Source organism: Schistocerca piceifrons, chromosome 6 (assembly GCF_021461385.2).
Source record: "Schistocerca piceifrons isolate TAMUIC-IGC-003096 chromosome 6, iqSchPice1.1, whole genome shotgun sequence".
Classification (NCBI taxonomy): Eukaryota; Metazoa; Arthropoda; class Insecta; order Orthoptera; family Acrididae; genus Schistocerca; species Schistocerca piceifrons.
The window spans coordinates 83,754,465-83,771,896 of record NC_060143.1 but is presented as its reverse complement, the minus strand read 5'-3'; the positions used below and the strand labels follow the sequence as shown (position 1 = coordinate 83,771,896).

Sequence of the window (17,432 nt, the reverse complement as noted above, 5' to 3'; positions counted from 1 at the left end):
TGTTTTGTTCTGACTTCTGTTCACCCTCTCATTTAGTGCTTCACTTTTCTCCACCTACACACAGGTATATAGTGTACTGTGAATGCTAATTAGTATTAGGACAGGGCATTGAGTGACTTTCCTGATAAGACTGGTAGTCATTTTTGTTTTTCTTGTCCCCCCTCCCCCAAAGCTGCAGTTTCAGCTGTGTTTTTTATGCGTGTGGCTCTCTCACCAGCCATGCTCCAGTTGCTCCTATTGTAGCATCTGTTACAAAAATGATCCTTATCTGTCTCAAATATTGGTGCAAAAATTACGTTTGCAGATAATAACCAGAACTATGTTTCCATTTCACTATGTTTCCGTCCCTATACAACCCCTGCTCCCAACATCTTACCTCGTGGCTCATGCCCCTGTAATGGACCAAAATACAAGACATATCTCATACACCCTCCCACCACCACGTACTCCAGTCCGGTCACAAACATCACCTATCCCATCAAAGGCAGGGCTACCTCTGAAACCAGTCATGTGATCTACAAGCTAAGCTGCAACCACTGTGCTGCATTCTATGTGGGCATGACAACCATGTTCACATGAATGGCTACCAACAAATTGTGGCCAAGAAGCAAGTGGACCACCCAGTTGCTGAACACGCTGCCAAACAAGACACCCTTCTTTTCAATGACTGCTTCATAGCCTGTGACCTAAGGATTCTTCCTACCAACATCAGCTTTTATGAATTTTGCAGGTGTTAACTTTCCCTGCAGCATATCCTACGTTCCCATAACCCTCCTGGCCTCAAGTTTCATTAGTCATTGTCCTCACCCATCCAGCATCCCTCTTCCCATTCCAGCACTATACAGCCCTCATTCCACCATTGCACCCAGTCCTTTTACTTGTCTCCTTTTCTGCTACCTGCTTTACCTTGCTGCCCGTCTAACCTCCCGACTGCACATAGCTGCCCTATCCTCCCCACCTTGCCCCTGCAGGCTCCCAGCAGCACTGCATTGTCCGCTACCCCTACCCATACTATCCACCCGTCTCCCCAACCTAGCCTTCTCCTTACCTACACCCAGTGCACTGGTGCTGCTGCCCGCAGTGTGGCTAAAGTTGCCTGAGACTACAGTCGTGTGTGAGTTGCAGTTGCGTGAGTAGGTGTGTGTGTGTGTGTGTGTGATCTATTTTTGATGAAGGCCTTAAGGGCCAAAAGCTTTATTTGTGACAGTCACTCTTTTTGTTGTGCCTATCTGCAACTCACCATTACATTCCATCTTGGATTTTCCATTATATGTTTCCATTTCTTTATTCATTCTTGTTACATCTGTGTTTTGCCCACTTAAGGATGCATTTAAACTTGTTAGTTGACTTGATGGTGTAGCTGTGGTGGCCTGGCAGGTAGAGCACTTGACTCCAGCCCTGCAGGCCCTGGGTTGAGATACGGGAAGGGGTTCTCATTCCACTTCTTCCAGGGTGGTCCTACATCCACTCAGCCTGCTGTTGATTGAGTAGCGGGAATCTTTACTGGGTCTAAAAGGCAGCTGGGGTGAAGGGCCTGCCATCCCTCCTCCTTCTAGTGCCACAGTGAATAGATAAGCTGCACTTTATCTGCAGTCATACTGATAGTTCAGTCACAGGCTTGTGCCACAGACAGATAATGGTTCCTGCTATTTGATCTTCCTAAAATCTCTTCATACTTTCACTATGCTTTGTCTTCCATTCTTTTTTTTTCTTATTGGTCTGCTTGTTAGGATTCTCTGTAAAACTTGAATCTCTGATTCATTGCCTGTGTTTCGAAGGCAAGACCTTTTATTTACTTGTAATATTTATAATACATTCTGTTGTATCTTTCTTTTAAGGTATAGAAATGGTAGTAGGGAAACAACAAACAGGAAATGACAACAGGCAGTCACTCAACTGCAGAAAAGTGTTCTTTTGACTCTTAGGCTCACTTAATAATATCAGTAAAAATAATAGAAATAATAATAATAGACCTTCAGGGCAGAAAAACAAAGCACTTTTTTATATTTATGTGCTTACACACCATCCTCCATTCAGATGCAGATGAGTGATTCTGTTTGTTGAGTCTTTCTGGTGGCTCCACCACATGGCATGGTTGTTTTCCTCTCTGTTGCAAACAGTTCTTCTGGGGTAAGTAGATACAAGCATTGGATACATTGTGCATTACTGTTGAATAAAAATAGGAAAAAAACTTGTAAGCTAACAACAAGCAGGCACAAAATAGAAAGACATGAAAAATACTAGCTTTTGGAATCAGAAATTTGTTCACATCGCAGATGAACAGCAGGGCAGAATGGAAGAGAAATGAAGTCTTGCTTTAAGGTTAACAATCATTTTTACAATTTGGACAAAAATGCTCATACTGTATAATTGTTGGCATGGCAACTTATTTCTTGTGTGAGAAGTTACATAAATGTTATATAGCTACATCTTGGAAATACTGTATATTGTGTGAATGCAAAATGGGGTTCAGCTGTCATAGTTGCTCCTACATAATTTACACTGAGGTGACAAAAGTCAAGGGATAGTGATATGTAGATATACAGATGGTGATAGTATAGCGTACATAAGATGTAAAATGGCAACGGACTGGCGGAGCTGTTGTTTGTATTCAGGTGATTCATGTGAAAAGGTTTCCTATGTGATTATGGCTGCACAGTGGGAATTAACAGACTTTGAACGCAGAATGTTAGGTGGAGCTGGACGCATGGGACATTTTGGAAATCCTTAGGGAATTCAATATTCCAAGATCCACAAGAGTCAAGAATGTGCTGAGAATACCAAATTTCGGGCATTACCTGTCACCATGGACAATGCAGTGGCCAATGGTCTTCACTTAACAACCGAGAGCAGCGGTGTTTGCATAGAGTTGTCAGTGCTAGCAGACAAGCAGCATTGTGTCACACAATGCAGTAATCAATGTGGGATATATGACGAACATATCCGTTAGGGCAGTATGGCAATATTTGGCATTAATGAGCTATGGCAGCAAACGACCATTGCGAATGCCTTTACCATCAGCATGATGTTGCCTGCAGCACCTCTCCTGGACTTGTGACCACATCGGTTGGACCTAGACAACTGGAAAACTGTGCCCTGGACAGCAGTTGGTAAAAGCTGATGGTAGGGTTCAAGACTGGCGCAGACTCCACGAAGCTGTGGGCCCAAGTTGTCAACAAAGATCTGTGCAAGCTGGTGGTGACTCCATAATGGTGTGGGCTGTGTTTACATGGAATGGACTGCGTCCTCTGGTCCAACTGAAATGATCCTTGACTGGAAATGGTTATGTTCGGCTACTTGGAGACCATTTGTAGCCATTTCTGAACCTCACATTCTCAAAGAACAATGAAATTGTCACAGGGCCACAGTGGGTTTGAAGAACATTCTGGACAATGCATGCGAATGGTCTGGCTACCAAGATCACCCTACATGAATCCTATCGAACATTTACGGGACATAATCGAGAGGTCAATTCGTGCACAAAACCTTGCATCAACCTTCCAACAACTTGATGAATCCATATCATGTTGAGTTGCTGCACTATGCCAAGTGAAAAGGGATCCTACGCGACATTAGGAAGTATCCCATGACTTGTGTTACCTCAGTGTAACTGCATCTTTATTGTGATAATAAATATTTTATTAATTTCCTGGCGCATTTCGCCACTGACCTACTTCAAAAGGACATGAAACAGATTGATACAAGGTATCTCATCAGTGATACATATATAAATCAGAAGTGCAAATTCTATACAGCTATCTTCTTGTCATGACACAAATAATAATCAATGTGAACTTAATCAAAACTTTCCAATTTTACTGACATTTAAAATAAAATTGACAGGAGCCTCACATGATGTCATTGCACTATTGATATAATAGATGTTTCTAGCACTTTCACTGTATGGGAAGCCATTAAATTACACATTAACGGGGGAGAAATCATTCCACTTTCCTCTTGAATTCTGTGCCTTACCTAAGTCAAGGAAATCCTCACATCTCCATTGAAGACTCAAACCTGTATGCCCTCTACCTTGCTATAATTTTGTTTCATTGGATAAGGTAACGTTAGAGAAAAGCAACTTCAGCACCTGTTACATTGGTAATACCTTTTTCTTGTTGCTGCAGGTCCTGGATACGCCTGAAGTGCCACCTCCTGTGCCTCCTCTTCCTCCCCCTGATCCAGCACCACCTCCTCTTCCCCTTCCAGCAGAGCCACTGGCCAGCTTGACGGGCAGCGGGGAAGTAGCAGCGCGGCTTGTGACAACCAGGCCACACATCTCAGTGCTGACAGCACATGCCAGTGTAGCACCACCTGCTGCTGCCCCCAGCTATGCTGCTCCAACACACACTACTAGCTGTCACCGCATTATGGATAAAATGAAGGTTGGTTATAATGAATTAGTCTCCATTACAAGATTGGAATATGCCCTCTTAGTGTCTAAAATATCTATAAGAACAGAGCAAGGGAGAGCAGAGGTTGGCACAGTGCTCTTCCCTTTGGGTGGACAGTGGTTTAAGTCCCTGTCCAGCCATCTAGATTTATGTTTTCTTTAGATTCCTTAAATAACTTAGGGCAAATGCTGGAATGGTTCCTTTAAAAAAGACAGGCCAGTTTCCGTCATCATCGAAGGGCATTAAATCCTAATTTTCCTTTCTGTAAGAAATTGCCAGAACTACAGGCTATCAGTATAATAAAGACTAAAAGCAAACAGCAGGACTAATTTTTTCTCCAATCAGGCATTTTCTCATTGAATTGTTGAAGTGAATTTTCAAATTGTTCCTGATACTCTTAATTGGGGGAGGGGGGGGGGGGGGGACCTGATCATTTCAGCAGATAAAAAAAATGCGACTACCTTCCAATAACAAATGATTAAAGCTGCTCAATTAATATATACAATCATTAAATTGAATACACAAAACAGTTCCATTCATAAAAACTGCAAATGATACTTTTTTTTAGATTATAGACAGTAGTGTCGATGGAGAGGAAAATTAAAAATTGTACTTCATTGCTCAAAATTGTAGTCACAGTCTTGATTTGATTCATTTCTGGTGAAGCTTTTTTATGTGTTTGTATTAATTATCAAAATATGAAGAATATAAAATACAATCTAATGATTGTATTTTATATCCTTAACATTTTGATTGATCCAGTGACATCTAAAGTTACACCAAGTTGCTTAAGCATGCAAAATTTGATAATAATTAACTCTGTTTTGCTGCCTGAAAGACTGCAAGTGATGAGATATGAACACTATCTTATTGTGGCTGTGGAATTTAATTTCAGAGTAATATCATTCATGTGCTGTCCATATGGATTGCATAAGTAATAAAGTTGTGGTAAATTAGATATTAACAAGGCAGTGAGATTTAGTTTGATTTGTTTATTTGGTGGCTTGTAGTTAAGAAGAGAAGTATATACCCTCCATGTTAAGTTTAATTATAAATCATTTATCTACACTACACTACATTAAAGTTCCAATTTCACAATATTTTGTAGGTGCAAGCAGCTCAGCAGTTTCAAGTTCATCTTCATCAACAGCAGCAGCAACAGCAACAAATTGTTCCAGTTCAATTAACTGTTGGACGGAACAATTATTTGGATGTACATGCCTCTCGTGCCAATGCAAATGCTGGTTTAATACATGCTTCACTTTCAAGATCAACTCTTGCACTCTCTGGCTGTGCATCATCACCTTCACCAGGTTCATCGTTTTCTGCCACTGGAAGTGCTGCATTGCTCAGGTCAGCGAAAATTATTTTTTGAATAGTAACCTATGTACAATAAATCTGTCGTTAAAGCCTTTTTAATAATTCATCTACTTCCTAAATAATGGGAAAAAATGCAAATATTCACAACATAGAACTGGAGAAATGACCGACATTTGTTCGTATATTATTTTCAGTATCTGTGTTCATACACTGCATGATTTAATAGAATTATTGAAGAAAATATGAATGATTAATACTAAAGGAATCTAAAGCTCAAGGACTAGCAGTATAACGGAAGTGATTTCCAAAAGCTAGATAATGCAGGAGATGTGTGAGTAGATTGCTGGTATTTCAGAATTTTAGGTAAACCAGTACAGAATGTTCTTGCACCTTACATTGACCACGTGACCTGATTTTCACATAAGGAATATCTCTGCAACTGACAAAATCATTTTCAAAAGTTACAGCATATGACAGTGCCAGTTGCAGGTAAAGAAGCTACTTTGTGTCACTGCAGTTGAACTGATATATTCTTCTGTTATTAGCTTTTGTGGACTGGTTAAAATAGTACCTGTACCAATAGATCCACAAAATTCTACATCTGCATCTAAATACATATTCCGCTAGCCACCAAGCGGTGTGTGGCGGTGGAGGGCACAATTCGCACCAAAGTCATATTCCCCAACCCCCCCCCCCCTCCCCACCCCTCCTCTGTTCCACTTGCGGATTACGCGAACCAAAAATGACTGTCTGAACGCCTCAGTACGAGCTCTAATTTCCCTTATCTTTGAATGGTGATCATTGTGAGATTTGAAAGTTGGTGGTACTAATATATGCTGTACATCCTCGGTAAAGATCGGATTTCGGAATTTAGTGAGCAGCCCCTTCCGTTTAGTGCGCCGTCTATCTGGAAGTGTGTCCCACTTCAAACTTTCTATGAGATTTGTAATGCTCTTGCGATGGCTAAGTGTACCAATCACGAATCTTGCCGCTCTTCTTTGGACCTTCTCAATCTCTTGAATCAGACCCAACTGGTAAGTGTCCCATACAGACGAACAATACTCTAAGACTGGACGAACTAACATATTGTAAGCTATTTCCTTTGTTGAAGGACTGCATTGCTTCAGGATTCTACCAATTAACAGCAATGTAGAGTTCGCCTTACATCACTGTGAATACTCTTAATGCGCATACTCATAAAATTTATTTCCAGTATTACATGCAATCACCTACATTACTAAATTATGACTGAGCACAGCTCCAGACACAGTAAACTCCATCTCACTTCACTGTTACCAGGATGTGAAAACAAGAAATAACTATTCTATTTTTAATCTGAAAGCTTAATTGGGGTCACTGTGACCTGCATTGTTAATATTTTTAAATTTTTATTTTTGACTGAAGCAGTATCTCAAAAGTCAATTTGGATAGCAGATTTTAAATTGCAATTTTAAATACAAATTCTGTACAGGTTTAATAATTTTGTTGTTATATTCATTCACAATTTGGTCACCCTATGTCATTTTATCAGGCAAATAACAGGTACCAGTTCTCTGTTGGAATATGTGCTTTAAATGTATTGTTTGGCTTCAGAGATGAAAAAATGCAAATTTTGTTTTAGGTCTACAGTTGCAACTGCTGCAACATCCCCTGGTTCCTCCTATTCTGGTGGTAGCTCAAGCCGTTGCCAGTACACCACAGGACTGGCAGGCTTGCCACTCGGTCAGGAACACCGAGGCTTCAGTATGGGAGGTCGTATTGGTTACTTGGGAGGCTCAACTGGGGCTTTGCACCGAGCTGCTGCTGCAACAGGATTGTCATTCTCGGCTACCGGATCAGCAGGCAGCTGTGGTCGTTTGCCACCTCCGCCTCCTCACCTCCACGCTCGTCGTTTTTCTCCACCACCGCCGCCATTACACCCCCGACAGCCGCCACCACCACCACCTCCTTCATCTTCTAGCCTTGCAACTGTATATACATCACAGGTGAGAGGCTTCCTTCAGTTAAAGGTAAAGGTTCTGTGCACTGTACACAGTTTATTGTTTTGTCTTACATTTAAAAATACACTCCTGGAAATTGAAATAAGAACACCGTGAATTCATTGTCCCAGGAAGGGGAAACTTTATTGACACATTCCTGGGGTCAGATACATCACATGATCACACTGACAGAACCACAGGCACATAGACACAGGCAACAGAGCATGCACAATGTCGGCACTAGTACAGTGTATATCCACCTTTCGCAGCAATGCAGGCCGCTATTCTCCCACGGAGACGATTGTAGAGATGCTGGACGTAGTCCTGTGGAACGGCTTGCCTTGCCATTTCCACCTGGCGCCTCAGTTGGACCAGCGTTCGTGATGGACGTGCAGACCGCGTGAGACGACGCTTCATCCAGTCCCAAACATGCTCAGTGGGGGACAGATCCGGAGATGTTGCTGGCCAGGGTAGTTGACTTACACCTTCTAGAGCACGTTGGGTGGCACGGGATACATGCGGACGTGCATTGTCCTGTTGGAACAGCAAGTTCCCTTGCCGGTCTAGGAATGTTAGAACGATGGGTTCGATGACGGTTTGGATGTACCGTGCACTATTCAGTGTCCCCTCGACGATCACCAGTGGTGTACGGCCAGTGTAGGAGATCGCTCCCCACACCATGATGCCGGGTGTTGGCCCTGTGTGCCTCGCTCGTATGCAGTCCTGATTGTGGCGCTCACCTGCACGGCGCCAAACACGCATACGACCATCATTGGCACCAAGGCAGAAGCGACTCTCATCGCTGAAGACGACACGTCTCCATTCGTCCCTCCATTCACGCCTGCCGCGACACCACTGGAGGCGGGCTGCACGATGTTGGGGCGTGAGCGGAAGACGGCCTAACGGTGTGCGGGACCATAGCCCAGCTTCATGGAGACGGTTGCGAATGGTCCTCGCCGATACCGCAGGAGCAACAGTGTCCCTAATTTGCTGGGAAGTGGCGGTGCGGTCCCCTACGGCACTGCGTAGGATCCTACGGTCTTGGCGTGCATCTGTGCGTCGCTGCGGTCCGGTCCCAGGTCGACGGGCACGTGCACCTTCCGCCGACCACTGGCGACAACATCGATGTACTGTGGAGACCTCACGCCCCACGTGTTGAGCAATTCGGCGGTACGTCCACCCGGCCTCCCGCATGCCCACTATACGCCCTCGCTCAAAGTCCGTCAACTGCACATACGGTTCACGTCCACGCTGTCGCGGCATGCTACCAGTGTTAAAGACTGCGATGGAGCTCCGTATGCCACGGCAAACTGGCTGACACTGACGGCGGCGGTGCACAAATGCTGCGCAGCTAGCGCCATTCGACGGCCAACACCGCGGTTCCTGGTGTGTCCGCTGTGCCGTGTGTGTGATCATTGCTTGTACAGCCCTCTCGCAGTGTCCGGAGCAAGTATGGTGGGTCTGACACACCGGTGTCAATGTGTTCTTTTTTCCATTTCCAGGAGTGTATGTCATCTATTTTCTGTCTGTGAGCTATGAGATTTGGTGTTGATATTTTGGCTGTTCTTAGGTTGACATTTGTGACAGGATAGACAAATGGAAAAAGAATAAACAAAGAAGGAGAATGAAACTGAATATAGTAGCAAAACATCATAAATACAAACTTCTAAAACTAACATACTTAAAAAAAATCTTAATTTGAATTCATAATGTATTTAATTTTGTTTGTTAACTTATTACTAAGATAGCTTTTTCTGTTTATTAAATTAATTTTTGTATCAGGTTTTTAACTATATAAACTTCCCAAATTGCCTGTATTTTGCTTTGAGTAATTAGTACAATGTGTAATAATGAATGTTATGTAGAGACCCACTTGCTCCTCAGGGATGTATGTTATCTCTGTACTTTTTAATTACTTGTTTATCTCCAAATCTCTGTTAGCTGGGCGAGAGGTTAGTCTACTAATTGGGGGGCAGTGCAGATGATAAGGGAACTAACAAGCATAGACCCCAAAGTTGTAGACAAATCTTAATTGATTTTCATTCTGCCCTACACACACTCAGTACTATACAGATGTTCACACTGTGCAGCTGTTAGTGGATGTAAGGTAACAACCTTGATGGATTGCTGTATATGAAATAAATATAGATGATATGAAGGGACGCTGAAAGTTTGTGCTGGACCGAGACTCTGACCCAGATTTTCCACTTGTCACAAGCAGCTGTCTTAAGCACTTTGGCTATCTGAACACACTTCCATGGCCAATCCAAACTTCCATACCTAATGCAGCTAATGTCAGAAAGATTCAGCTGCTGTGAATAAATTTCATAAATTTAGTATAGCTGGAAGATTATCAATGTCTCTTTCTTCAGACACTGTTAAAAATAAATATAGTTGGGTTGTTCACCTATTCGCATTTCAGGTAACTTGTTAAGTGGAAGTGTGTTATGCTCTTGAATAAATGTAAAATAGGTGATACAAAAACTTACTGACACCCAAATGACAATACAGATTATAGACTGCAGGGCAGGAAAACTGTTGATGACAGGCTCTGAAATTCATATACAGTGAGGCTGGGATTTGACAGTTACAAGTATAGCTCTGTCGAAGTTTAGCACTCTTTATATGTCTTGTCAGACCTTTCAGGGCGTGATAAGCTAGCGTACCATGGTGGAATTGTAAGAGGCTTTACTGCCACATTTGAGTTCTTGTGATGTCAGTATTCTGTCGCAGGAAGAATATTGTGGATACAGGAGTGAAGGAATTCAGGCAATGGGTTTAGGACATAGGCCATGACCAGATAATTCTGAGTCTGCATCTTCCAAGAAGTGGGGCGAAAATTGATAGCAACATTCCTCTAAGAATCCGAACTGCTCCTACTTCTTTTTATTTGGTGAAAATCAATTGCAGTACTTGATGACCCAAAAACAGATTAGTAGAGATGGAAGAGGAATAAAGAAACATCGTACAGTGGTTCTCAGAAGAGTGGAAAAGAATGAGGCCAAATACAATTAAAACCTTGACTTTAGCATGGAAGAAATTCAGGCATAGGCTTTTTTCTAAACAGTATCACAATAGTGAATGAATCATTAAAAAACTGAAGGTTGCTCAGTGAACAATGTAGAGATGTATGACGGGAATTATGAGAAGAGATAGGGAAACAAACAAATAGAGCAGGGAACAAACTGGAGCAGTGGACGTAATTATGACTATAACGAAAATAAGATGTGGTGGGCAGGACATGTAACAAGTATATGGATGTTAGATGGGCCAAAGACATTTGTTGCTGTATTCCCATAAGAAAAAGATAGAGACAGCAACCTAATAGAAAGTCAGTAACTGACAGTAGAAGACGTACATGGGCAACATGGATGCATATAGCTGAAGATAGTAATTTATGGAAATGTCTAAATAAGGCCTTTACCAAGCAGTAGTCATGGAGGAAACAGGAGCGGGGAGGGGGGGGGGGGGTGCCGCTGCTTATGATGATGAGTGAGCAGTTAGACTGTTAGTAACTGATGATAAGCAATTCATCACACAGGACAGAAGGATAATTTTTATTTGTGGCCATAAATCAAAAAGTAAATGAATATCCTCCATGAAACAAAAGTACTGCATGGTATTATTTACTGGGGGGTCCCCATCTGTTGTTGTTTGGCCACTTGATGCGACTATATCTATTTGATACCACTTCGGTGACTTGCAAGTCAGTGAATATGAGATGACCTGAAATAGTGAGGACAAGACAAACACTCAGGACTGAACGAAGAAAACCTCTGACCTGCCAGGAATCGAATCCAGAGCCCCGCAATTTAGAGGCAGCAATGTTAACTACTGAGCCATAAACTGCGGACACATCATCCATATAGAAGGTGAAATGTCAGTACTGACGATGGACACATAAAAGTACATACACTACCTTAACTTTCTTAGCTAACAGCTCCTTCCTCAGTCAGGCAAGAGCAGCAGGCTGGAGAAAGGTTAAAGAGTGGAGCAAGTCACACAGACCCCAAAAAAGAGCAGCTTATCTTTTGTGAGAACAAGGGTAGACTAAGATGAGGGGAAAGAGGGGAGGGAGGCACTCCCTCCTTTCTTCTTTTTCTCCCCTCATACAACAGGTGGGTTCCTCTGATCCTGGAGTCTGAGTGACATGCCATACTTTTGAACCTTTTCCCGTGCTACAGCCAACCCCTCTCCATGACCAAGGAAGGAACTATTAGCTCCGAAACCTACAATAGTGTATCTGTTGTCAGTACTGATATTTTACCTCTTGTAGTTAAATATTGGCCAGCAATTCTGTCTCATAATTATATAATTTTCTTGAGTGAATTTTCTTTTTGATAAACAGTCATCAGTCTGAAGATTGCTTTGAGCACTACAGTGCTTTACTTGTTCTAGATTGCCTTCCTCCAACATTTGAAGTGACTTTCCTAGCAAATTACTGGGGGACCTACAGATAAATGTGGATTCTGAACCATGGCGCAGCTCACTCTTTTTCACATGAACCAAGAGATGAAATAAGTGATAAGTGACAGATTAAAATCCTAGGACTGATGAAGGCTCAAACCCGAGACCTTTTGATTTGTAGTTTGGCACTTTACAACTCAGCCACTGAATCAATGCAATCATTCAGATAGAATTATAGTTGAAAAAGAGGTTTCATCGTGAAAATAAGCAATAATAATGATGCTCCATGACCACCTTTGGTCTGATAATCTGTCTTGGCTAAACTGTTCTCAGAGCACTCCAAGGTGTTGGGTACTTAAATTTTTCTGTGGAGAATTTTTTTTTTTTATTGATAATACATTGCAGAATTGACAGGCACCATTTCTTATTAAGATATCATGTAGCAAGATGCAGCATAAGTAATGTCTTGATAAAGTGCTGCCCACCTCCCCCACTTGTCCCGACACACACACACACACACACACACACACACACACACACACACACACACACACACACACGGGCGTGCACATGAACGCATGAATACACATTTTGAAAGTGGAAAAGAAAATATAATGAATTAAACTAAAAATGTTGAAATGAACTGGTTACCCCACAGCTTTTTAGAAATTTAAACTGGCAGTTATAGGTGTGTGTTATTTTTTTTGGTAAGGTTGTGGAGATGCTGGAATAGGTACTGTCAACATTAAGCTTATATAGATATTGCAGTTGTGGCAGCTTGCAAGTTTAAGAATACGTTGTATCTGTGGTTATAAAATGCATAGGAAAAGCATATTTTGGCAGATAAAAAATGCTGAATTACAAATTTTTGAGCTGATTGTAACACTGGAGGAAGTGAATGGGCATAGAAAAGAGGAATGTCAGAAAGAGGAAAGAAAAAGCTACCAAAAACCTGTGGTTATGAGTGACCTACACTGATCACAAAAAAACTAAGAAATGTGTGTCATGACCAACTCAATGTACATACTTGTTGTTAACCAATAGTGTTACACTATAGTCTAATCATTGCTCTGTGCAGTATTTATGCCAATCGAAGGTATATACATACTATATATAATAATTGCATTTAAATATTTTGTAACATGTTTGCACTGTTCGAAGAAATGACATACAGAACAAAGCAAAATAATTGCTGTGTAAAGAAGTAAGTTATTTGTAAATGAGGTAGTTGACCATGTAAATCCACGAAGGTAGAAGCATAATTTGTCAATTTTCTCTTTTGCAGGTAACACGGGGTCAGATTGAACAGTTCCGTCAACAGATGTTTTCAGATGTGGATTATGTAATATATCCAATGTGTGATCCAGCCCTGAGTCGACAAGAGTATGCCGATGCTAAGGCAGCGAGTACACTCTCGTTGCTATCACTCTCTTCCACCTCTGCATCTGCTTCTCGCCAGGCTGTAGCTGCACCTCCACCTCCACCTCCATATGCCTGGGGCAGTGGCCTCCCAGGTTCTGGCCAAGGTAAGGGAATGAAGCACTACTGATTATCTATAGTGATTTTTTCTCCAATATGCACTCTTGAATTTGTGTGTTATAGTAGGTAGAGAGTTGTCATTCATGTCTGGTGGCATAAAAATTCACTAGAATAACTTTCACACTGAAACTTCCTGGCAGATTAAAACTATGTGCCGGACTGAGACTCGAACTCGGGACCTTTGCCTTTCGCGGGCAAGTGCTCTACCGACTGAGCTACCCAAGCACGGCTCACGCCCCGCCCTCACAGCTTTATTTCTGCCAGTACCTCGTCTCCTACCTTCCAGACTTTGCAGAAGCTCTCCTGGGAACCTTGCAGAACTAGCACTCCTGAAAGAAAGGATATTGCGGAGATATGGCTTAGCTACAGCCTGGGGGATGTTTCCAGAATGCGAGTTCGAGTCTCGGTCCGGCACACAATTTTAATCTGCCAGGAAGTTTCATATCAGTGCACACTCCGCTGCAGAGTGAAAATCTCATTCTGGAAACTTTCACACTTTCTGACTCTTTCTTGGATATTTGTTTTTAGCTTTACTTAGCATCTGCTATTTACTTTTTTTTTAATTACCCCATATGGTGATTTCCTCTAACTAATGAGAGACGAGAAAAGAGGCAACATATTTCTATACTTGAGTAGCAATGAAATTTATAATCTTGGTTGTTACAAATATTTTCCTGTTTCTTCCAGATATGTCACAGTTTCAAAGGTTGTGGTTGTGGTGGGACCTGATAACACAACTGATTTTTTTCTGAATACATAGCAGATCCTGCATCTATATAGGAGTGAAAATATGACAATATTCCTCCTTCTCTTGCTTCCAAACATGTTGTCTGCCTGGTGCTCTCTCAGTGGCTGTCTGGAACTAGCAGCTAACGCACCCGTTTTTGTTCCCATTGTACCTCAAGGGGAATAAGGACAACATTGCTGCGTGAAATACTTAAATACGCCACTGACCCCTATCTAGACTTTACCATCTCTTGCAGAAATTTATGCTATTGTTTAGTATTTGTCCCATATTAAATTCAGTTCAAACTGCAAACGGATTCAGGCAAACTGAACTGCACTTTAAGTGTGGAAGATGTTCATAAAAATCTAAGGTACACAGTATAAATTCCCATGGTTGACAGCATAATGAAATTTTTTTCCCCAATCACCATTTCTTTTCCCATATTCATCCTAGTTCTCAGCCAAGCTAATGTCACTGTTCCTCCTCAAACCCTTCGAGATCCTTCAAGTTAAAGTTTCACATGACCTCGGTGTGAAAACTTTATCTGTGAATTTAATACAACCCCTTCATTAGTCCGTTACACAACGTAAATACATTGACATCAGCAGGAGTAATTTAGTCTGCAAATGTAAGATGATCTTGTATTTTTCAAATGAAAAATTTAGAAACAAACCTTGTCTTCTAATTGGGTAAACACTGAATGTTGTTTTAGAACCAAAAGTGAAATCAGATTTATAATACATTGTGTCTTCTCCTACTAGAAACAAAATCTGGTTAATAAATTGCACATACGAGTTCATGTTATCAAAATTTATGCATTGTGGTATACTTAGGCAGTACTGTTTTGCAGTTCAGTCCCAAGCAAAATGAATATTTGTTCATCATTTGACTGAGCAGTACCAAGAACTGATAGATTAAGTGGATAGTAGTTAAATATTTTTCAGATCTTTCATTTTTGAAAACCCTACTACAGTGTTGTTTGCTTCCTAAGAAGGAAAGGCTGAAACATGGAAGAAATTCGTAGAAGATAATGTTATGGGCAGAGAAGAGTAAGTAAATAAGATGAGGCACAATACTGCAACAATAATTTGATGGGGTGCAGAAACACCCAAGAAAAAGTGAGGAACCTAGTGCAGATGACAATACCTCAGAACTGTTTAAATCTTGTATGAAACAACACTGGAAAAACTGTTTCATGTACATGGGCTCAGGGCCACCCATAGATTTGATGGGTCCTTAGACGAACTTTTGTGAGGGCTCCCAAGTCTTCTCAGCCCATAGGAGTTAAATATCCCAAATATTGTTTCCTCAGTGCATTGTTTTACATATGAGTAGTAAATAAATTCTGTGTGCACTGTCAGTAATTTTTATTTATCAATTGAGTGTACCATATTTGAATAGATACAAATAGTAATTCACACAATAATAATAATAATAGCTACTAAAAGAAACAAGCCATTTCAGCATACTTAATTTTGTCATGGCTGGCTCTCCCAAGGCTGTCAGTGGTGCTGACAGAACATCGTCTACACCCAGGGCCTTATTGTGACTTCGGTCTTTCAGTGCGCTGTCAAACTTCTCTCGCAGTATCATATCTATCACCTCATTCTCATCTAAGTCCTTTTCCCTTTCTGTAATATTACTGTCAAGTTCATCTCCATTGTATAGACCCTCTATATACTCATTCCATCTTTCAGCTTTTCCTTCTTTGGTCTATATTCGTATGGCTGCTTCTCTTTTCTCTGAAGGCCTCTTTGATTTTCTTGTAGGTGGTACCTATCTTTCCCCTGGTGAAATATGCTTTTAAATCCTTACATTTGACCTCTAGCTATTTTGTCCTTTCTGTCAATCTCATTTTTAGACATTTGTATTCCATTTCACCTGATTCAGTTGCTGTATTTTTAGATTTTCTCCTCACATCAGTTAAATTCTTATCCCCTGTGTCATCCAAGGATTTCTGCTGTACTTGTTCTTTTCTTGTATTTGATCCTTTTCTGCCTTTACAATCTCATGTATTAAAGCTACTCACTCATCTACTTCTGTGTTCCTTTCCCCTGTTCTAGTCATCTGTTGCCTAATTCTCCCTCTGAAACTCTCAACAACCTCTGGTTCTTTCAACTTATCCAGGTCTCATCTCCTTAATTTCCTACCTTTTTGTAATTTCCTCAGCTTTAATCTACACTTAATACCCAATACATTATGGCCAGAGTCCATATCTGTCCCTTTAATGTCTTACAAGTTAAAATCTGGTTCCAAAATCTCTATTTTACCATTACAGAATCAGTCAGAAGCATTTCAGTATCTCCAGGTCTCTTCCACTTATACAACCTTATTTAATGATCCTTACACCAAGTATTTGCAATGATTAAATTATGCTCTGTGCAAAATTATATAAAGTGGCTTCCTCTTTCATTCCATTCCCCCAGTTCGTATTCACGTATTATTTTTCCTTCTCTTCTTTTTCCTACCATTGCGTTCCAGTACCCCATTACAATTAAATTTTCGTCTCCCTTAACTATTTGAATAATTTATTTAGTCTTCTCATATATTTCTTCAATTTTATCATCTGTGGAGCTAGTTGGCATCTAAACTGTACTGTAGTACTGTTCATCATTTGCATTTGGAGCTCTTGTATCTTTCATATTTGCAGTTAAAATTGTAAAATTACAGAAATATTTAGTTTAAACAACTATTTGTTTCTGTTTCTTAATAGCTTTGCATTCACTTTGCATGGTTTTGCTGGACCGTTCGCATATTATTTTGTACTGGTAGCTTCTCATCTGCAACCAAACGATGTTGATGAGAAATTGTTTTGGGAGTAAAACCTGTCATTTTATGCTTTAAACATAATTTAGTTTGCCACGATATTTCGCACATATATTCATTTTTACTTACATTTTTGTGGGGAAAGTCCTTTTTTCTCAGCATCCTGATGAGGTGTTGTGAAGCACACACAGATATAACATACAGGGTGATTCAAAAAGAATACCACAACTTTAAAAATGTGTATTTAATGAAAGAAACATAATATAACCTTCTGTTATACATCATTACAAAGAGTATTTA

At 40.9% G+C, this 17,432-nt stretch overlaps 1 protein-coding gene across 1 annotated transcript in view; it reads left to right on the top strand.

The window, feature by feature from the left end:
* The window catches only part of LOC124802540 (protein expanded), a 490,537-nt gene that overhangs the window by 457,532 nt on the left and 15,573 nt on the right, over nucleotides 1–17,432 (top strand). The window contains exons 14-17 of the mRNA XM_047263399.1: nucleotides 4,128–4,385; nucleotides 5,503–5,747; nucleotides 7,336–7,699; nucleotides 13,386–13,626. Coding sequence (XP_047119355.1) covers nucleotides 4,128–4,385; nucleotides 5,503–5,747; nucleotides 7,336–7,699; nucleotides 13,386–13,626 — 1,108 coding nt within the window. The remainder of the gene's footprint in view (nucleotides 1–4,127; nucleotides 4,386–5,502; nucleotides 5,748–7,335; nucleotides 7,700–13,385; nucleotides 13,627–17,432) is intronic.